The sequence below is a fragment of the Pan paniscus genome, chromosome 2, assembly GCF_029289425.2.
Source record: "Pan paniscus chromosome 2, NHGRI_mPanPan1-v2.0_pri, whole genome shotgun sequence".
NCBI classification, from domain to species: domain Eukaryota; kingdom Metazoa; phylum Chordata; class Mammalia; order Primates; family Hominidae; genus Pan; species Pan paniscus.
This window is the reverse complement of record NC_085926.1, coordinates 170680411-170703284: the sequence shown is the minus strand read 5'-3', so window position 1 is coordinate 170703284 and position 22874 is coordinate 170680411. Positions and strand designations below refer to the sequence as shown.

Below are 22874 nucleotides of genomic sequence, written 5' to 3'. Positions count from 1 at the left end.
TGCCTATGAAAATTTCCCTGAAGAAATTAATACATGAGACATAAAATACACTTGGGTTTTAGGTATTTATTTACAAAGTTCTTACTAATACAATTGCTTTTAAAATGTAGCAAAGAGTCATTTACTACTCTCAGAAGTGGCACATACATGGCATAGAAAACAATCTATAGTCAGTTAACTATTAAAACAGAAACTTGAAATTTAAGTGACAAACATTTGTAGTACTCCCTAAAGAAATAGGAAATAAAAATGCATTTATTCATATGAACTTGATTATTCTGAATTACTGACTATAAAAAGGCTATTGTGAAAAGATATCACTTTGAAACAGCAAATGAATTTTCAATTTTACATTTAATTATAAGACCACAATAAAAAGTTGAACATGCGCATATCTATGCATTTCACAGAAGATTAGTAAAACTGATGGCAACTTCAGAATTATTTCATGAAGGGTACAGTCTTTACCACAATTTTCCCATGGTCTTATCCTTCAAAATAAAATTCCACACACTATCAAACTAAATCAAGATTTGCTAGTGGATAAAAATCACCATAAATATACAGTACTCTCTCTGAAACAGCTACAAACATCTTGTTTTTGCAAAATATACAATGTTTCTCAATCTTTCTGTCCTTATCTCAATTTGCAAAAATATTTTGAAACAATCTCCTTTAAATGTTATTCTTGTTAATGAGGGCAAATCTTTTAAAATCCACATGCTAGATCTTGAAAATGCTTGAGAAGAAAATAAACTGTGAAAGGAGTGGTTATTTAAATACTTCAAACTGCACATGTGAAACAGACCCACTATTTAATCAGAATTCTATGCAAGTTTTCATCCAGTATTATGATGTCATTTAATCTCTGCATAAATTGAGCTGCACAAATATCTATTTCCATAAATTCATTCATGGATACTATACAAATAGATTCACAGCAGTATTTGGCACCCGCCCATAAAATTTATTTACTCTATCAGGGTTGCAAAGCTACTAATATCAGCTGATAGCAACTTAAATTATCGGCCTTTGAATGACAGATTCAAACAAGAAGATAAATTACATCAAAATCACTATCATTTTTTACATGAATTAACTTGAAAATGTAACCGGTAAACCTTACTCTTTCAAGAAGAAAAATCAAATAGCATAGTTTAGTGTTATTTATCTTCCTTCCAGCTTTCACCAAGTGCTAATTACAAGTACCATTTAAGTCAGTTTCTTATTTGAGTATGAGGTGTCTATACATTTCTATAATTTAAGATTTTGGTAACGCTTCATATCAAATGAGTTGTAGATCTACTTAACGTATGACTTCTCCTTTCAAAGAAGGAAGGAAGGCTGACAAGGGAGGGAGAAGGGATACCCTGTTAAGACAAAACAAACATTTCATATTTTAAATTTTCCTTTAAAAAAATTGTAAAATACAGTTCAGTATCATGCCTATTATTTTTACATTTTACAAATTACTGTAACAATTAAGTACAAGACATCTGACAATTCTAAACTCTTTAAAGTTAGGGGAATGGAAAAGGGAGAAAAAAGAAAACTATTATAGCATTCTGAGAACAAAGCCAAATAGCTAGACTAGTTAACTAGATATTAACTCAACTGAACAGATATTGATTGGCCTATTGCTAGTAGTGATACCTAACTTTGTTTTATGAAATATTAATGATTCAGTGTTTCAGGTTATAAAAGAAAAAATTATAAATTGGCAAACAAGGTTTCTTCTTAGTTCATAAAGCAGAATTAAGAGGAATGAAATCACTTCATGGGAAATAATTTTCTAAAATTAAGTCATACACTCTCAAAGAGTGTTTGTAATATATGTACAACTCAGATGTACATATGTGAGTGTCAGAGTGTATATGTGTATATATAATTTTGTTCCACTGTAATCTCAGCTACTCAGGAGGCTGATGTGGGAGGATTGCTTAAGGCCAAGAGTTCGAGACCAGACTGGGCAACTTAGCAAGACCCCCATCTCTAAAAAATATTTTAAAATAATTTTTAAAATTTTGTTCCATATAAAAATTGAGTGAAACAGCAATCCTTCTGGATAACAGTGATTATTAAATTGCTAAGTTTTACATCCCTGAGAAGTCTTAAAAATTTTAAAATAAAACAACTCTAACAAATAACATGCAAAGACTCAAGAATAACTGTAAATCAAAATAAATTATAAGGCTACTGTTTTAACATATATAAATGGCTAACTGTAAGAGCTAGTAAGGTAGTTGGCTGTAAGTTCTCATCAATAAGGTTGTAAAATGAAGCATTTAAAAAGCTGGGTTGATGAAGTATAACCATTCAAGTATCAACAAAATGATGATATAAATGTATAATATAAAAGTTTACACTTTCCTCACATGGAACTTTTATGATTTGGCATATTAAAAGCATAATTTTCTATAAATGCTATAAATCTAACATTAAGAATCAGATGTGGAATATAAATCCACTACTCATGACAATTACTATTCTTTAAAATGATAATTTTCCTAAATAAGAAAATTTCTAATGGAACTTATTTTTTCTGGACTTAAGAAACTCTATTAAACCTAAATTGTTATTAATTCAAAGCAGTCATAACATTGTGAATTCCAAAGTTCCCACCCACCAAATAAGTGATTCCTTGGAGAAAAAATATGTTCCTTTTTTTTTCCCACAAATACAAATTTTAAATAGCTAATAAGCTCACATTAAACTTCATGAGGCTTGTTTCCATTAGTGGTTGGCAAATCTCCTAATTCTTCACAAATGTCAAAGATGACTTGGAAAGAACTTTTTTGAAATTTGAAAAATCAGTATTTCCTTCTAGTATCTCTGAAAAACTAGCTCGGAAAGCAGAATGACGTACAGATTGAAACCAGGAGTACTGAGAGCGCCCACCAGTAGAGTTTAGGCACTGAACATAAACATGCTTAGTAAATCCAATTACATTGCTTGTGGAAACAGAATGGGTAATCTGTTAGAACAGAAACAAGCAATTGAGAAGACGACATTAATGTCTTGAAGGTATTTTAGCTGCTTCTTACATATACTGTCTATTAAAAGTGACATAACCATAAATAACAAATTAATTTTCTAAAATTTTCTATAAAATTCATTTATTTTCATTTGAAAGATGAAAATGTTTGCAATAGTTGCTACAGGTGGCTTCGAGAAAGCTATAATCTAATTTTCACAAATTAATGTTTATCTGCATTTGTCAATTTTAATTGGCCAAACTACTTTGCATATATTCATTTTATCAACTAAATGCAGCCTCTCTCCCATTGGTTAAGATTAATGTTGATGAAAAACCTGTATAAATACACTAACAGATTTAGCCATAACTCTTTGATGTGTTAACTGAAGACTTTAAGCAACTTTAAAATATATATTTAATGAGTATTATTTATGTGCCTTACCTGCGGAAATTTTATAAATAAAAAGAAATCACTTATAAAACTCAAGAGCACTCACAATGTGCCAGGTACTGTTCTAAGCACTTTACATATAATAACTCACTTAATCCTTATAACTACTTAAGACTCACTTTACAGACAACGAAATTGAAACAGATTGTTAATAACCTGCCAAAACACACACAGCTAGTAAATAGCAGAGCAAGGATTTGAACACTAGGGTGTTCCAGAGTCCATGCTCTTAACCACCACCCAAATTGCCTCTCAGTATATAACATCATCTGCAAAAATGCAGATGAGAGAATAAGAAACTTGCTACAGGACACACAGCTAAGAAGTGACAGTCACTTGCTTTTCTTAACTTCAGTAGGTTAATAATTTTATAAAGAACACATATTTCACTCAAATACTTAGTAATAGTATTAAATATCTAATAATAATTCTGAAACTGTTGGAAATTTGGATTGTTCAGGAAACACTTTAAATATACATACATATATATACAATATACATGAATTTAGAACTCGTATCATCCTCTGAAATTCAGTTTCAGAGATTATATTCTACTCATCACAAAAACAGTAAAAGGAATAAAACTCGGTCTCTGCTATGTCATTGGAACCAATCTGTATAAACAGAATCATAGCTATTTACATTAGTAAAGTGACAGGCCAGATTGAAACGCGTTTCTTTTCTCAGAGATTTTAGAACATATTTCAATCCCAGTAAAATTTCCTATCAAATAAACTACACATTAAGTATGTCTCTAGTTCATTCGTAGTAGGGTTTTCTCAGTTGCCTTTACCCAATAAAGAGGTTAGAAGTTTGGATATAAATATTTAAAAAATGACGTATGATAGGATGCCAAGGTTTAAAGTGCACTAGGGGAGAACTCCTCTCCCCTAGCATCATGCTTTCCATGCTGATTCTTCAGTGCTAGTGTACAGAGCTGTGCTGTCCTTCCAGGAGCCACTAGCCACTTGTGGCTATGAAACCCCTGAAACACAGCCAGTCTGAAATGCAGCCAGCTTTGTAAGTACAAGGTGCACCCCACATTTTTAAGACTTAGTACATAAGAAAGAATGAAAATATCTCACTGGTAATTTTACATTGATTCGCATTCAAATGATAATATTTTAGCATACTGGGTTAAATAAAATTAGTAAAACTTTTTAAAAATGGAAGAAATATTTCCAATTTTTAGAAGTTAACAAATTCCATAACAACTTCATAAATAAGTCATTTACCCTATTAAATCAAAATAACTTACTGCTAATGATGATGTGCTAGAAAGACGACTCATTACATGCTTATCATTGCTGGAAGGACTTCTGCCCTCCACTGAGCCATGGGATGTCATAAGAGCCCTTCGAAGAGCTCTTTTTGGAGTTTTGGAGAAAGAGAATGCTCTTGTAACCTAGAGTTTAAGTTACAATTAGTTAAACCTAGACAAATTTAATACAGCTGATAAGAATATTTAAACATAAAAAAGCCAAATATATGGCAAAAGTTTTTCTACTGTACTATGTGGCAGGATTAGAATCTCTTTGGCACAAAACAGTGAGGAAATTTGTAGACTATTTAAACTTTCATTTAGAGAGCACTGCAGTCCAATGGAAGGAGGAGGAGAAAAGAAATCTAGCCTGGGAGAGAAGAGACCTAAGTTCTTCTCTGATTCAGCCAGTCTAGTTGTGAGATTTCTAATCCAAAAATCCCCTCAACCTCCATTTCTTTATTGAAAGAGTGAAGGAATTCACTTGAATAATAATCTAACATGTTTTTCTCTTATACATCATACATGTTAAATGATAGGAGATACAAAAATTATTAAAATACAAAGCCCCCCCATCAAGGGAAAGAAAACAAAACTTGTAAATCTAGCAGTAGAGAATATGGCTGTAAATCTTAGAACACTAAAATTCTAGTGCTACTTTAAAAAAGCCTATTATCAACATACTTATGTAATCCTCAACAACTCTGATAAGGTAAGTAAGTTATCTTCATCACGAGAAGACTAAAATAGACTTCTAGAGTCAGGAATAGATCCCAAGTCCCCTGACTGCCATGTGCCCTTTGCTGAAAATAACTGTGGCAATATATTTAAGATGAGTGCACACATATTTAAATCTAAAACACCAACAGTACATTTCTACTGCAGGATAGTTCACAGAAGCATCATTATTACAATAACGGGAGGGATAACAAGTTATAGTTACTGTGGCAAGGAAGTCACTGAAGTAAAACTATTGTTTCTGTGGGTCATTTCCTAGAACCGAAGAACAGCTTTGTTTTATAAACTATCTTTATACTGGTGTTTGCAGCAATATTATTTGAATATAGTCTGGAAAATATGTTAGAGATGTGCTAAATAATACTTTCACTAAAACTCACCTTTTTTGAAGTCTTTTTTATTGCTCTTGATGCTCTACTCAATGTACTGTCCATATCTTTTGTATTTACTTCAAAGGATTCTGGATCAGCCGTATAAATAAGATTCTCCTATTGAAAAATAATACTTTTTGTTATCTTAAAAACACAACTGTTTCTAAAAATCAAACTTTTAAGCATATTTATATATGGGAGTATTTATAAATGAAGCTACTCAAGACTTTTCGTGTGCTTGATATAACTTCTACCCTGAAATGTACTGACTTAAGGATAGTGAAAAATAAGCATTCAGTAAATGTGTAATTTGTTGTAAGGGTCATGGATACCAAAGCAATTGGAAATAGACCTCAAAATAAAATCTAACAACTCTGAAACAAGTTAGAAATTTAGCAGACTTAAACTTAATGCTGAAGTATAAAGTCGGCTACAAAACCAATACCACAAACACTGTTCTTGACATAAACTCAAATTAAGATTTAGACTTTCTCCTACTTTACCCTTTTGTCCTCAATCAGCATTTGTAAGGATTCTAAATCAGAGGTTCTAAACCTGTGATCAAGAGCTGGTAGGGTGACAATGAACAGAAATTGGGTGCAAAATTTTGGGTATACATGTGCAAAGGGCATATTCCTGAAGAGTGGGTTCACAGCTTGTATCACATTCCCAAAGGAATCAAAGACCTCATATAACCACAAGTCTACTCTGTACTTCTTTCTATGAGGTCAGCCACTGCTGACATGCTGGGGAGGACAGGATGGTGTGGGAGCTGGAGTGAGATTGGTCAATACGCACAAAGTTACAGTTAGGAGAAATAAGTTCTGGTGTTCTACTGCACAGTGGTGACTATAGTTAACAATACATTATTGCATTGTATATTTCAAAATAACCAGAATAGCGGATTTTGAAGGTTTACACCACAAAGGAATGAGTATATTAGGTGATGGATATGCTAAATACCCTGATTTGATCAACACACAATGTATACATGTATCAAAACATCACATTATGCCCCATAAATATGTACAATTATGTGTCAATTAAAAATAAATTTTTAAAAATACCTCATATAGGCCAAGAACCACTGAACCACTTAAACAGGACAATTAATTTCTATGTAATTAAAAATATTACTTGCCCAAATTATGGTTGGATTTTCAGAAGAAAGCAAGTTAGACAAAATGATTTTGTATAGTCCTATAAGCAATTTGCACTTTAAATTTATAAATCTAGACTATGAATAGCCAAATTGCCTTGTTATGCTGGCACTATAAGACTATTCATTCTGTGGTGACAGAGAAAAAACAACCTTGTGAAAGTTGTTTTTTCTGAAAATTTTTTCCATTTTAAAAATGTAGAATATATCTAGTATACCTAACCCATAGTAATCATAAGGCTAAAAGAAAATAATGCATAGAAGTACTTTGAAATGAAATGTTAAGCCTCTTTACAAAGTGTTAAATATTATACTCAACAATTATAATGCTTGCTTCAGCTCTCCACCACTGATACATAGACAGCTTTTGTTATTCTAAAGCTTCTCTAATTTTGTCATTTGAACAACATCCCCTCTGCCTGCTATAGAACCTCTCTTTCCACTTGATCGATTTGCTAAATAACTCTAGGTTGCTTATCTTGTACAAATCAGTTAATAGTACTTGTAAATGTCAATATCGTTTCAATTTAACGTTACTTTTTAAGAAAAATTCAGAAAACACGAATTACCCATAACTCTCCTAATCAATTACTATCTACACTTTGGTATATTTCTTAGAGATATATTTCTACACGTATAAAATGTTTCTTCATAACAAAACTGGAATATTATTCAGTTTTGTACCTTATGTTTTTCAATTAGCTGTAATTTTTTTGTCTCAAAGGATTTAGTCTTAATGAAGAGCTGACAAATCTCTGATTATACCACAATTAATTTAATCATTCCACTATTTTTGAGCATTTAGAGTGCAGTAACGGGGAATTACTGTGTAATGGGTACACAGTTCCAGTTTAGGAAGATGAAAAAGCTCGAAAAACAGATGGTGGTGATATTGCACAACAGTATGAATATACTTAATGCCAATGAACTATATACTTAAAAATGGTTAAAACTGGTAAATTTTATGTTATGTATATTCTACCACAATAAAAAGAAATAAATGAAAGTATATGTCTTTGTATACGAAAATATTAAACCACATGTTGGTAATTTTCTAAACTAGAACACTAGAGGTAGACAAGCAGAATATGAAAAGTTCCTGATGGAAAAAGGGTATACTGCTTCAACCTATACTCTCACTGTCAGAACAGGAAAGAATCTATCTTGCCTCACTAGCCCTCAATGGTCTCTTTCAATTTTTTTTTACAATGTGATTTGTAAAAACAATTGATATAATGCTATCTTTATCTGTATTGCTTTAAACTATTAGTTGGGTATATATATTTTTTCATGTTTTACAGATATTTTATATCAAATTTTATTGGAAAAGAGGTCTTCATTTCCTACACTTTCTAACTGGTTACTGCCAGCATAAAGGAAAACTCTTGATACTTATGCATTTATATTTTATTTGGCTGCCTTACTAAGCTCTGTTACTAATTCTAATAGTTTTTGGTTGGTTCTTGCCAACTATCTAGGTAATCGTTTGTAAAACAACTGAATATTTGATACCTTATGTCAATCTGTAAGAAACAAAGCACTGAGGAATGTGATTCAAGCTCTGCCACACATTTCTGCAAGGTTTTGCACTACTAGGATTTCCTATATCTCATAGTAGAGGGATCACATTTCCTATACAACTGTATATATGGATAAGCTCAGTTGTATCCTTACTTTTATGAACTTGATTCTGCTTTGATTTCATTCCATTTTTATTTCAATTTTTATCTCATTCAATCAACAGATATATACTGAAAACCTACTATTTGATAGAATTTTTTATGTCCATAAGATATAGAGGCAAATTCAGAAAAGGATGTTTTGACATTTAAATATATTTTCCTTAAAGAAAACAGTGATATGGAATTACCCTGATTTGGTCATTATACGATGTATACATGCAACAAAACAGAACACTTTACCCCAAAACAGGTACAATTATGTCATTATAAATAAAATGAATTAAAAATCAAAAGTATATTCTTCTGTTATGTTTTATTTTTAAACTATAAAGTAACTTATCAATGCTCCTTTCAATTGGTAAACTTATGACTTTTTTTTTTTAACTGAAAGCTGAAAGATCCAGTAAAATTAGCTGGAAAATAATTAAAAACAGTGATAATTTATTAACTGTGACTGATTACAAAATAACACACATATACCAAAGAGTCACCTATTTACAAAACAGCTTAGAAACAGGTAAAATATCCATTTATGACTGCATTCTAAAGAGAAAATTACTTAGCAATAAATCTAATAAATACATTTTTGGCCGGACATGGTGGCTCACACCTGTAATCCCAGCACTTTGATAGGCCCCCAGGGGAGCAGATCACTTGAAGCCACTAATTCAAGACCAGCGTGGCTGGCCAACATCGTGAAACCCCATCTCTACTAAAAATACAAAAATTAGCCAGGCATGGTCGTGCACGTCTGCAATCTCAGCTACTCAAGAGGCTGAGGCACGAGAATCACTTGATCCCAGAGGTAGAGGTTGTGGTGAGCCAAGATTGTGCCACTGCACTCCAGCCTACGTAACAGAAGCAAGACTTTGTCTCCCCCCCAAAAAAAAAAGAAATACATTTTTGAAGAATGTACATATGTCTATGCTTATATTTCAAGAAAGTATCAAAAGTCATACCCCTGGAAAGACAGATTAGCCAGACAGGGGTATGAGACATATTTTACTGCAGTATACTGTTGTATATTTGATTTTTTTTCTTATGTGCAAATATTATCTTTCAATTTAATAGTAAAAATCATAGCATGACTATTAAACTAAACATTGGTAAGTTACTCTTTGATGTAAAATGCATCCATTTTTATATGTAATGAAACTAAACTCCAAGTGTGTTTAATTTTGCTGAAATGCTCTTTTAATGAAGGCCCGAAATTTAAATCCTTAGCAAATGCTAATAAAGGAGCTTCTCATTTTTTTCTATTGTTATCTTAACTATGACTAAGTATTAATAACCATCAATAAACTAAAAATGGAACCAGGGGCTTCATGCTTTCTCTCAATGAACTAACAAACTGCTTCTGACTTAGGGGAGGGAAAGACAGATACAAGATTTTTTACCTTTCTAGAAGATTCTGGGTTCAGAATGACTGAAAGGGTGAACATATTGCTAGTTCACTAGTGGCTAAGAATATAATAAAATATATTATTTTTGCTAAGATACAAATATGAAGTACTTCCTTTAGTGCTCTCCGCACAGAGGAAGGTAGGTAGGGTAAATCACAGGCAAAAGTGCAAAGTTGGGGAAACTTATCTTCAGTAGTCCTAGGTTTATTTGTTATTCATTCTTTCTCAATAATTCTCATTCTCTCTTTAAAAACAAACAACGAAGACAAAAAACTTTCTGCTTTTTAGTCTATTTCCCTAAATTTCTAAAATATAATATGTACCAGGACAAGGATGAAAAAATAAAATAAAACTGAAATTGATAGATTAGCCAAAACTCATTTTTATTTTTATTTACTTTTAAGTTCTGCTGGACTTGAGAACACACATTTTTAATAGATACTTACTATAATTCCAAAAACATTTTATGACTTATTCAAAGTACGTCAAGCATTAAAGAAGCTTTGGAAGGGCAGGAGTTTTTCAATCAACTCCAAATTCACATGTACCTGAAGACAGACCTGCTGAGTTCAAGATTAAAAAGTAGTAGTCAATCTCTCCCACTGAGATATATAATATTAATTTCAGGAGAAACTGAGCCTCAGCTATAGATTTTGAAATCCTATTCATGGGTGTTAATTCCCAGGAAATTTTCTAGCATTTGACATCTTCAGCCAATTAACCTGTTTACTCGTGAGTTATCAGACACTTCTCCCCTTTCCCTAAGCTCTCCTCTTACCCTAGTCTTCAAACCCCCAGATCCTATCTACTATCACGTGTCCCCTCCCTTTAGCCTGTGCCTCAGTGTTTTCCTCAAACTCTGTAGTCATGCCTATAACTTAGAGCTTCTGATTTGGCCAAATTAAAGTGGTACCAATAACAGACATTTATACTAACAACTTACTAGGTATGCCTAATAAATGGAAGAATAATTATAGTTTTAAATACAAATCATATTAACTTCATTATAAATATTATTGGCATACAAGCACAAACTTTTAATATATGTCCAATCGCTGGTCTATTTCTCATGCAGTTAGAAATTCTACTTACAAGTTTAAAAACTCAGAATGAAGATTGCAACTCTTAAGTAGCCAATGGTGATTTATTTAACCAAGATGTAGGATAAGTTTTGAAAAATTTCAAAAGAAATATAAAGGTAGCGGCAAAAGTACTAAATTGTAGCACATGGCATTTAATTATCAAGTTACTTTTAAACTAACCAAACTTTGGGAAAGGGTATCGTTGCTTAAATTTACTTATTAATAAAATTATACTTCTGACATTAGAGGTCAGAAATCATAATGGCCTCCACAAAACCACCAGCTTATCTTAGGCAATATATGAATGTTAGAGTACAGACCATGCAATTAAAGGTTACATGTTGGCAAGAGACCAAAAATACATACATAAGGATTCTGAGACATAAGATCTTCAATAGATTTAAACTTTAATCTTTAGATTCTGAAATAACAAAATATGGGACATGACATCCATGGGGAGAAAATCTATTAAGATGCTTTGACCAAGAATCAGTCAGTCATGCTCTTGGCCTTAGATTCAAACTTAATGGTATCAGATTAACTTTTCTTTCAGCTTGATAATTTTAACTCTTACATCATTAATGAGCGGACATGACAAATGAAATAGTATAGAATAAAATAGTTGTGCTTATTTTACTCTTTTAATTAAGAAAGCTCAGGTTACTTAGGGTACCAAAAAATTACACATATACAGGGTACCAAAAACAAAAACTACTAATTCAATGAATCAGAGATTTTTATATCTTTTTACATCTTTCGTGTGTGTGTGTGCGTGTGTGTGTGTGTGTGCGTGTGTGTGTGTGTAGATATACACACACATTATCTTCACAGGAAAAATTCTCAGGGCTTTATAAACATTTACTATATGTAGAACTTTAAACGCAGGAAAGGGCTCAACCAAAGTCACCGAGTATCTGAATTTACAAACGTATTTCTTAAGAACAAAATTTCAATAGACTGAAAGAATTTTGTAGTGTAAGGATAAGTCAGAACATAGTTAAATGTTTGCTGCCATCTTGTGGCTAATTTTACTTATGAATTTCTTCCATATGTTATTATATTTCAGTTCTAGTATTATTAGCCATCATGTGGCTAGTAATTCAATAGATTATAAGAAAAATTTTCTGTTAATGTTTCATTTCAGTATTAGGGTTATAAGTTTGGAAAGGACTCTATAAACTATCTAGTCTGACATTCTGATAAGAGCAGGAGTAATTTCTGCATTAAGGAACTTCTACAGGTAAAGAAAACCATTTTATATATGGATACCTAGAAAAAGTGGATGGATACCTACAAAAAAAAACCTTACAATGAGCAGTTTTGAAAGATTTATAACAAAAGTGGTCTCCATCATTTTTCTAGCTAGCATTCTATTGTATGTGTTAGCATTGTATTTCCCTCTCTGAATCTTTTGTGCAACAATTTTTTATTTATAAGAACATATTCTTGGTCCATAGAAATCTAAACACACACACACACAAACAAAAAGTCTGATTATTGTTCTAAATACTTTGGAAGGAGGTTTTCATCAATGAATACTTACTTTATAAACCACATTATACCTAAATGTCTTCCAAGGTTTCACACTTAACTGTAATTACATGTTTCATTCCCACAGAAACACCCAATGCAATCTCAGTTACAGTACCATTGTACCGAAAAGGGTCATCTATTATATCCACATATTCTCTTCAATCTATGTCATTTGTGCAAAGAGTAAGAGGTCTATATCTGTCTATCACATGTGTCTCTCTCATAGAGAGGAAGAAATCAAATTATCTTTTAGGGACCTGGATTTCATCCAGGGATACCTGATTTCAGGCAAGTCATTTAACTTCCCTATTTTGATGCTCTCATCTATTTTCACTTTAATCTGTATAGTATAATGATAATTATATATTTATGATAGCATTTCATTTTTAAGAGGTTCACATGAGAAAAATAGATTGGCAACTTTCATTTTCAACTTGCTTTCAATAAGATTTTTTTTTTTTTTTTTTTGGCCAGGCACGGTGGCTCACGCCTGTAATCCTAGCATTTTGGGAGGCCAAGGTGGGCAGACTGCCTGAGCTCAAGAGTTCAAGACCAGCCTGGGCAACACAGTGAAACTCCATCTCTAAATACTCTCTAATTTTTAGCCATGTCTAAGAGTATCAATGAAAAATCACAGGGTACATTACAAGAAGTCCCAAAATCTTCACTGAATCAGAGCCACAGGGGCTATAAGACTATGAGGGCCTACCTTATGTAAGCCAAGAACTCAAATAATATTTTGTGTACCTACACTATATAAAATATTTTCTAAAACAACTTATTACATCAGTTTTTTTAATATACACAAAACTAAAACTCTCCATTCATAATAAACAAGTCATTAAAAATGTACAGGTTTAGTCTGAATGCACTGTCATGAAATTGAAACTTTCATTATAATACTGTTTTAAGAACTTACAGCATCTGCTTTACAAATGGTGTTAGCTACATGTCGACACAGCATCTTTAGCCAGTTTTCTTTTGGAAGTTCATCTGATGTCATCTGGAAACTGAGTAGCACATTTGCCTGCTCTGTTGGTGGCCTCACAAGCAAGGCAAAAGCATTATGGCAATCTAGGGTTCCAGAATAACCATAAACATTAAGTGTCACTCCTTGGAAAATGACAGATGTATGCAAGTTTAGTTCCCTCAGAGCAATGAAATTCCAATGAAATGAACTATCACTTCTCCACTTTCCTTGTCCTATTTTTAATAAGACAAAGAACATCACCATATTAAGTTGAAGTACTGAAAACACAATATAGTATACCATGTAAGGAACTAATGATGATGATAAGTTAATGACATTAAGTAAACAGTATTATCCACATCATTTAATATTTTCTATGATAAAAATATTAAGTGTTACAAAAGTTGCACGATCAAGATGCTAAAATACAAAGTATTTTAAACAAAGTCTGCCATAATTAAAATCCAAAAATGAAGATTTTTAAAACAAATATATAGTCAGCCTTCCGTATCTGTGGGTCTGCATCTGTGGATTCAATCAACTGCTGACCGAAAATAGTAGAAAAAACAGTAGAAAACAGATTGTATCTGTATTGAAAATGTACAGACTTTTTATTCTTGTCATCATTCCCTAAACAATATAGTATAACAACTGTTTACACAGCATTTACACTGTGTAGGTACTATAAGTAACCTAGAAATGACTTACAGTACATGGGAAGATGTGTATAGGTTACATGCAAACACTATGCAATTTTACATCCAGGACTTGAGCATCCCAGATTTTGGTAACCAAGGGAGGTCCAGGAACCGTCCCCCATGGATACCAAGGGACAACTATACTATGTAACCTTTAATAAATCCAGAATTTGTCAACTAAGTGAAAAAAGCAGGAAGTTGCTGTTCAAGTTTTCTTTAAGAATCATTTCTTGGCGGGGTGCAGTGGCTCATACCTGTAATCCCAGCACTTTGGGAGGCCGAAGTGGGTGGATCACTTGAGGTCAGGAGTTCGAGACCAGCCCGGCCAACATGGTGAAACCCCGTCTCTACTAAAAATACAAAAAAATTAGCCAGGCATGACAACACACGCCTGTAATCCCAGCTACTCAGGAGGCTGAGGCAGGAGAATCCTGGCGGGAGCTGCAGTGAACCAAGTTCGTGCCACTGCACTCCAGCTTGGGTGACAGACTAAGACTTCATCTCAAAAAAAAAAAAAAAAAAAAAAAAAAACCCCACAAAAAACAAAGAAAGAATCATTTCTTATAAAGGAAAAAAAAAAAAAGAATAATTTCTTACGAACTGAAACCTTCCATTATTAGAGGAATCAGTAATGGAAAGAGCTAAATATTGTAAAAACATATGCCTAACATCCAAAATATGGCCATGCACATACACCAGTGGGTGTCAATTAAACAGATGACGCTGTTGTAGGTAGGTATAAATTTTCAGCAATTTCAGGCCTTCAGAGAACCTGCCCTGTAACACTACCAAAGTTTAGGGTAAAACATTCCTTAATACACATATGACTCCATATCAAGTCTACCAGTTACTCTGAGTTTATTTATTGCACCCACATCTATTCCTGACCCGTACCTTAAACATAGCCCTAAAAATGCAACTGTTGGCCAACAGTGAAAGTGTTAAGATGAGGGGTGCAGGTAATAGACTGGTTATTTTGTATTCTGAAGGAACCAAAAAAATAAATTTTGGTGTGGGAATAGGCTAGGCTAGGGTGCTATTTTAATACATAGCCATTGAAAAGCTCTTTGACCTTTAACAGATGAGGGTATCCTATAGGTTGAGATAGTACTTTCATTTGAGAAAACAAAAAGTCAGTTCTGTTCCTAGAGATGGAGATGGGATAGAGGTGCAAGAACAATTACTTTAGCAGTCTGACCAACTATATTTAAAGATAATTTACCAATTTAAAAAAGCCAAAATGGAGTAAATTAAACCTACAATGAATATAAACTATTTTTATATAACCAAGAATGTATCCGACCGGCATACCTTCTGTCTCTCTTATGTCCAATACCTTCTTAATCTGAGAAAGAGGCATTAGGTGAATATGCTTAAGAGAAGCTGGGGGTCGGGTTTGGCCATGAGGACTCCTAAAAGTGCCAATAACCTTGTGCCGTTTTCTTGCTATCTGATTATAGAAAATAAAAAAGTATAGGTCAATAAAATGAAGAAAAAGAAGGACCAAATACTTAAAAAGTAAAATAGCACTAATCACATAAATCTATATATAACTTATTTAGTTATTATTCGTTACAAAGTTGTTATAAGCAGAGTTACTATGTAACAAAAGTCAAACATGTAATTGTATAGCAGAAATGTTCATGTTTATATAAGAAGAGTTCAAAAGTCAGGAAAACAGGCCAAGGGATATTTTGCAAAAGGTCCCAGAGGTATGAAAGAACTAGAAGCATGATGAGAAGCGACAGGATCAAGGAATGACAGAATCTTAAATGAAACTCCTAGAATTCAGGAGAAGAGGAACAGTTGGCTAAGCAAAACAATTAAATGATTTTAAGCTTAATTTTTAGAAAGGAAAAACAATAACCAGTGTTAATTTGATGACAAATGCTAATACAGAGTTTAAAAAAAACCCTTAAAATACAGATAAAACATTTGAAAGTTAAATATATCCTTAAATCCCAAATTAGTTTCAGTATAACATAATCTGTCATTAAGAAAACATAGATTTTACCCATTTTGAATGTTTCTAACATTTATTATTAAATATGATGATGGCTATAGGTTTTTATCAGGTTAAGAATGTACCACAATTTCCATTGCCAATTTACTAAGAGTTTTGTTTATTTTTCCTAAACAAGCTAAAGAATAAGTTTATTTAAGATTATAAGTTTTTATTTTATATTTATTATGAATTCTGAAGTCCAAATTTAATGTTATAAATAAAGCAGTTTTTGTTGAAGTGATTCTAAGACAGGGAGGCTAAAAGGGATAGAACAAAAAAAATCAACAGATTCAAGAAGGTAGGGAAAATGAGAAGCCAGGGACTTGGGAGCTACAGGAGATGACCAATACCAGAAATTAAAGTGAATGGCAAGTCAATGAACCAATTACAGAAGACTGCGAGGAATTTGGAGGGGATATAAGAACAAAAATTTAAAGTAAGCCATAGCTCTCAGGAATAAGGGATAAAAACCAGAATGGATTAGCAAAGAAATAAAGATAATCTAACCTATTAGATGAATGGAGCAAGCTGACCTAGGGACTCCAACAGGAAAAACCTATAAAAGCTTTAATGGAAACAAACAAATAAAGTACAGAGAAACTATATACAGTAAAACCCCATGATGATGCGAATCCAGATAAAATATAATTGAAAATTGACTCTGCCTAGCATCTGTTCTCAATCAGGGCAGGCTAAAGTCCTTTTTATGAGGGAAACAGGTAGTTGAGAATTATCTGTCCCATGATTTTTTGACTTTCTCACTTCGGGAGACAGTCAATTGTGTACAGTAGTTTGACTGTCTTTACTTTTGTGCTTTTTGCAACATGATTGACCAAAAAAAAGTATTTTTCATTTAGCCTCGTAATGACAAAACTCTGCATTTAACACAAGTGAATTTCTGGTGAGATTTTATTATACCTGTAACTGTTCTGCACATGAACCACTCTTTAAGATTCCCTTGTATTTTATACTATAAACAATAATGTATATGATATATAAGAAGGCAATACTTTGATAGAAGTAGGAAAGGACAAAAGGAAAGCATATAAGACTTTAAAGAAAAAGGAGGCAGGTGCAGTGGCTCATGCCTGTAATCCCAATGGTAATCTCAACACTTTGGGAGGCTGAGGTGGGTAAATTGTTTGAGTCCAGGAGTTTGAGACCAGCCTGTGCAACATGCAAAACCAGTCTCTACTAAAAATAATTAGACTGGTGTGGTGGCGAGTGTCTATAGTATCAGCTACTTGCGACGTTGGGATAAGAAAATCACCAGAGCCCAGGAAGTCAAGGCTGCAGTGAGCTGTGATCTTGCCACTGCACTCCAAGCTGGGCAATGAGAGTAAAACCCTGTCGAAAAAAAAAAAAAAGGAAAAGAAACAGAAACAGAGAAAGAGAAAGAAAAGAAAAATAAAAAGAAAAAGAAAAGAAAAGGAAACTCCTTAATCATTTTGATAAAGGTAACAGAAAGTTTCCAGTGACAGAAAAGTCAAATGAGTCATCTTATTAATGTCTGTTTTATCAAAATGAACATTTTTCTCTTCTGAGATGAAGGAAAACCGCACTTCTTTTTATCCCTCACTACTGTTGTTTAAAAATACATATTAGAGGGATGAACAAGTTAAAATACACACATGTAATTCAATTTGCTTGCAGGGGTAATACAAAAAGAAAATCTAACTTGAATAAGAATTTTAGAATTAGATTCATTATACCCCACCTGACCCCTCATTCACTCTAAAACCTGCTGATTTAAGAAGAATTGAGGAATCATAAAGAATTTATAATAGTAAATTATCAAGTTATCTCCCTCTTCAACAAAATACAACCACATCATTATTGGAAAAAATCTACTGAAATTTCAAAAAACTCAGAATTATTTTACAAATCTTGAATAAATATACATAGAAATAAGAAGTTATCAGATTTCTTGACCTAAGCATTTATTTGCATGGAAATAAATTTTCATTTTAACTTAGATTTGAAGTCATGAAAATTTACACTTCTTATTAGACCTTCTTCTAAAAGCATTCTATTAACAGTATTAAATCATAAATTGTCCTCGTTTTTTTAAAAAAAGATTACTTGAGTTTATTTAAAATTCTACATTACTCTTCAATTAAAGCTTGGTTTTAAATATTCAGGGAAGTTACAAAAATCAGTAGTGTTATTATACTATGTGAAGTACATCTTTACCTCTAGGCAATCATTGAAGAGGAAGAGAGTTACTTGTTCTCCTCTGTCACAGGGGTGCTCACCTAGAGAAATTGTTTCAACCCGCTGTACTAAGCTTCGGTGAGAAGATAAAAGATTAGCCTGTATAGGTTGAAAATATAACAAAAGAGATCACTTGGTATCAAGTAATTTTTAAGAAGTTGTAATTTAAAAGAAAGTAGTGCCAAGATATTATTTATATTAAAACCACAGAAACCTCATTAACAAGAAGAAAATAAATTAATAATTGTTAAAGAAGAATACTTACTGGGCATCCATCTACTTCATAAACAACATCAAAAATTTGCTTTTGAGCTTCTGTTTTTCTCTTATCCTCATTAATATGCCTGAAAAATAGTTATTTTAAAAACTTTTAAAATAGAACATGAAAACTACAACAAACACAACTCATGTCACAAGTTGTGTTTGATGTGAATGTCTTATTTTGATAACTGAATCAGTTAAAATATTCCTTAAAAGTATCCCATTACATTAAAAAAGTTTCCATGCCTATGGAGCCCAGGATGAGGAAAACAAACAAGCAACTTCCGGCCAGGTGCAGTGACTTGCGCCTGTAATCCCAGCACTTTGGGAGGCCAAGGTGGGTGGATCACTGAGGTCAGGAGTTCGAGACCAGCCTGACCAACATGGTGAAACTCTGTCTCTACTAAAAATACAAAAATTAGCTGGGTATGGTGGCAGGCACCTGTAATCCCAGCTACTCGGTGGCTGAGGCAGGAGAATCACTTGAACCCAGGAGGAGGAGGTTGCATTGAGTCAAGATCACACCATTCCACTCCAGTCTAGGCGACAAGAGTGAAACTCCATCTCAAAAAAAAACAAAAACAAAAAAAAACTTCCATAGACTCCTTCAGAAAAGTATGTTTTACTATTATTCCTTTCTATATTCTTTACTATACTCCCTATGCACTTTCTAAAATACATTAAACCTGTACAAAATTAAGACTAATAAAATTTTGAAGTTCTCAATATAAGTTCAAATAAGGTTTTATGTAAGTCTTACCAAGTCATAGGCTAATCATTTCACTGAAACAAAAACTAAGGCTACTGCTTCAGACAAGACAGAATAACAGGGAATGAATTTACTTTTCTGCCTGAAACGACTAAAAAAATTGGTCAAAATATAAAGAAACAAGGGTTCTCAAGACACTTAACATCCATTTCTGTGAAACAGAAACAAGCTAAGCCCTACAACTGTCCTGGCTTATAGCCTAAAGAAAGTTTCTTCCCTGCAAAGAAAGCACAGATAGTGCCTAGCTATATCCCTGAGAGAAGAAGCAAATGTGGGAGTCCAGTGTGATCAGATGCCTAGTCTGCAGGGCAAATTACTGGAAAACAGCTGTACAGAGAGAACTCCTGTTTTCAGAAGGCTTCCTTATGTACACAGTTCTCAACTTGATCACTGCATGCGTGTAAGAAAACTATCCGAGGTTAGGGAAGACACGTTAAAAAATCAGAGTTAACAGTGCTCAGTGCTCATATGGCATGGAACAGTGACATCAATCAGAGTGGAAAACTTCAAGATTAATGTGACATCAGGGTAGAGTACTAAGATCTTTCCTCAATAGTGGGGAAAATTAACCTTAGACTAAATACTGTTCTGATTCTGCCTAACAAAGTTTAAGAGCAAGACATGAAAATATCAAACTGTTTGCAAGCTACTTAACTGCATGCCAGGAAAAACTCAAAAACATTTTTAAGAATACAAAAATATCTAGCTCTCAAAAAAGTAAAACTGACAATGTCTAGAATTCAATAAAATAATACCAGGCATGCAATGAAACAGGAAAATAAGACTAATGAGAAAAAAAAACTGAAACAGAGATAAGTGAATTAGTAAACAATTTAAACTTATTATATTCACGTCATAAATTCTAAAAACTGCAAGAAAGATTGAACATTTTAAGCAAAAACATGAAAGATATTTTTGAAAGATCTTATTTACTGACCAAATAAAAGTTATCATTTTTCGTTAGCCTCATAACAACAAAATTCTGCATTTAACACAAGTGAATTTTTGGTGAGATTTGATTGTATCTGTAACTGTTCTGCACATGAACTGTTCTTCAAGATTTTCTTGTAGTCATACCATAAATAATAATGTATGTGATATATAAGGCGGCAACACTTTGGCAGAAGTAGGAAAGTACAAAAGGAAAGCATATAAGACTTTAAAGAAAAAGGAAGCAGTAGTCATCATTTCTGATGACCCAAATCAGTCATACAGAGATGGAAGCTACAATGTTTTATATGAAAAATACACTGGATGAGAATAACAGCAGATTAAACACTACAAAAGAAAAGCTTAGTAAAATTGAAGATAGCAATAATGTCAAAGTCAAAAATAAAATATAAAGATAAATTTCTCATTTTACTTTTTATTGGGGAAGCAAGAATTATAATTCAGGGCATACGTACTGACCAAGTGGTCTTCAAATAATAAAGTCTGTTCTAATAATAAAGAGATGGTTGGGAGTTTTATTAGAAAAAAATGTTATTACATATTGTTTTTAAAGAAAGCTCATTGACACTAGTAAAGTTTTGGGGAACTGGCAAGCTGAGTGGTGAGTAAAACTAGTCAGAGTCATAGCAGGTTGCTTCAGCAACTATTAAGTAAAACCGGTCTTAGGATTACAGTAGGTCATTTTAAGCAGCTGGGCTTGTGGAAAATTTAATTATTAGAACAGCTGCCACGCGCCCCAAGTGTTTTTCCCCTCTGTCCCTCAACTCTGATTTAATTGGGTATAACAAGAATGATCCAATTTTGTATAATCAATGCTCACATTTCCCCCCTTTGATCAAGATCTTTCTCTGAAAGCAAAGCTAATCAATCATCTTGAAGTTAGGCTTAATTGTCTGTCCCTCAAGGCCTGGACAAACCTGTCCTGGTTGTCTCTATCCCACATTGTGGGGAAGATATAGAGGGTCTATGTCAGGGAGCTGGGCCACATTTGAGTAACAAAGAGGACAGAAAGGAAAATTTTCTCAGGGCAGGTTTGCCTGAAGTCCAGCACTGAGTTCCATCTTGTTAGTTCCACAGGTATTAGCAGCCATCTCAAAGTGTTAAGAGAGTTGGCTTTACAAAGATTAGACAAGCAATAAAAACAAGGCTTAAAAATCATAACACAAAAAATAATTAATATAATAAATTTAGTTTGTACAATCGTTTTGAAACAGAACACAAGCCTGACGGCAACTAAACAAATCAAAAGACCATTGTGGGTACTGGATGAGACTAATTGTAGCCATTGAGTAGTATTTTAGAACTGGGTTGAATTAAAGCAAAGAATGCCAACTCTACAGAAAGGACCACCAGTACATTTTGAACAAAAAGTTGTATTACAGATATTGCTAAAGTTAATAGTGGAATAAAAGGATTTCTTAGGTCAGGTTTTGTTAAGTTACTTATAGCAGTTACTGATTGTGAAATTTAATTACAGCATTATTTTGTCAAGCCAAAAAGATAGGCATCAAGAGGGGTAGGAGTGTCATCATATGGAGTCTTGCCTCATTGTCTTGGGAAAGGCTGTCTACAGCATTAAAAAAAAGTCACTTCTTGTCCTGGTTTGCAGTTTGAATGTCTCTGATTAAAGCATAAGATATTTTGGTGAACTTTTTAATGTGGCCCATGCATCAGGCACAAGACTTGTTTCATAAAATTTATCTAGTTTCCATTGATAGGGCTTTAGAAACAGTACAGTTCCCATTTTTAGCAATTTTATGGAAGACAGCTGGATTGGAGAAATCTGGAAGAATTTAGGATCTAGACTATAGGTAGATAACAAGAACTCAAAAACAACCAACAGAGCTACAATCTAACAACAGGTGTATTACAGCTTTTTATTAGAAATATAACTTTTTTTTCTACACTGATCACATAAAAATTTCAGATTTTAAAACCTCTTGAGGCTAGGAAACCAAACCAAGGCAGACTTTATATTTTACTTACAGTCTTAAGGTTCCTGGGTCTGCCAAGAAGTGACAGTTTTTAATTTACTCACTGTAAGGCTAGGAACCTTTAAAGTCAGGCATTTTATGCATATTGTCAAATATGACATTTCAGTCAAAGCCTTGGTAATATAACCAATGTTTTCAATTGTATTCTGCTATAAAGAGAGAGCAGATTTCTATTAGACTTATGTAAATAACTATATTGCTAAAAGAATGCTCAAAAAGTTTTCAAATTGTGGAGGAATCAAATAGAAAAAATAAATGTTCTATCTATATTTACAAAAGCATACTATATCAAACTGTTGTAAATTATAGATAGCTTGAGAGAGAAGATTTTCTTAAGTCTGGAAAACAAAACATT

General features: G+C 32.9%; 1 protein-coding gene across 7 annotated transcripts in view; it reads right to left on the bottom strand.

Moving 5' to 3' along the window:
• Positions 1-46: 46 nt before the first annotated feature.
• Positions 47-22874, bottom strand: part of ECT2 (epithelial cell transforming 2) — a 74207-nt gene continuing 51379 nt past the window's right edge. For 4 of the 7 annotated variants that reach the window (XM_055110682.1, XM_055110683.1, XM_008957313.4 and 1 more), the window contains 8 exons: positions 18810-18888; positions 18524-18643; positions 15637-15775; positions 13577-13731; positions 5808-5915; positions 4687-4833; positions 2708-2974; positions 47-1370 (listed from right to left, as the gene is read on the bottom strand). In XM_055110682.1, the coding sequence (XP_054966657.1) occupies positions 2753-2974; positions 4687-4833; positions 5808-5915; positions 13577-13731; positions 15637-15775; positions 18524-18643; positions 18810-18888 (970 nt within the window). In that variant the 3' untranslated portion in view covers positions 47-1370; positions 2708-2752. The remainder of the gene's footprint in view (positions 1371-2707; positions 2975-4686; positions 4834-5807; positions 5916-13576; positions 13732-15636; positions 15776-18523; positions 18644-18809; positions 18889-22874) is intronic. The other 3 variants (XM_003831945.3, XM_003831944.3, XM_003831943.3) reach the window with 1 other exon arrangement.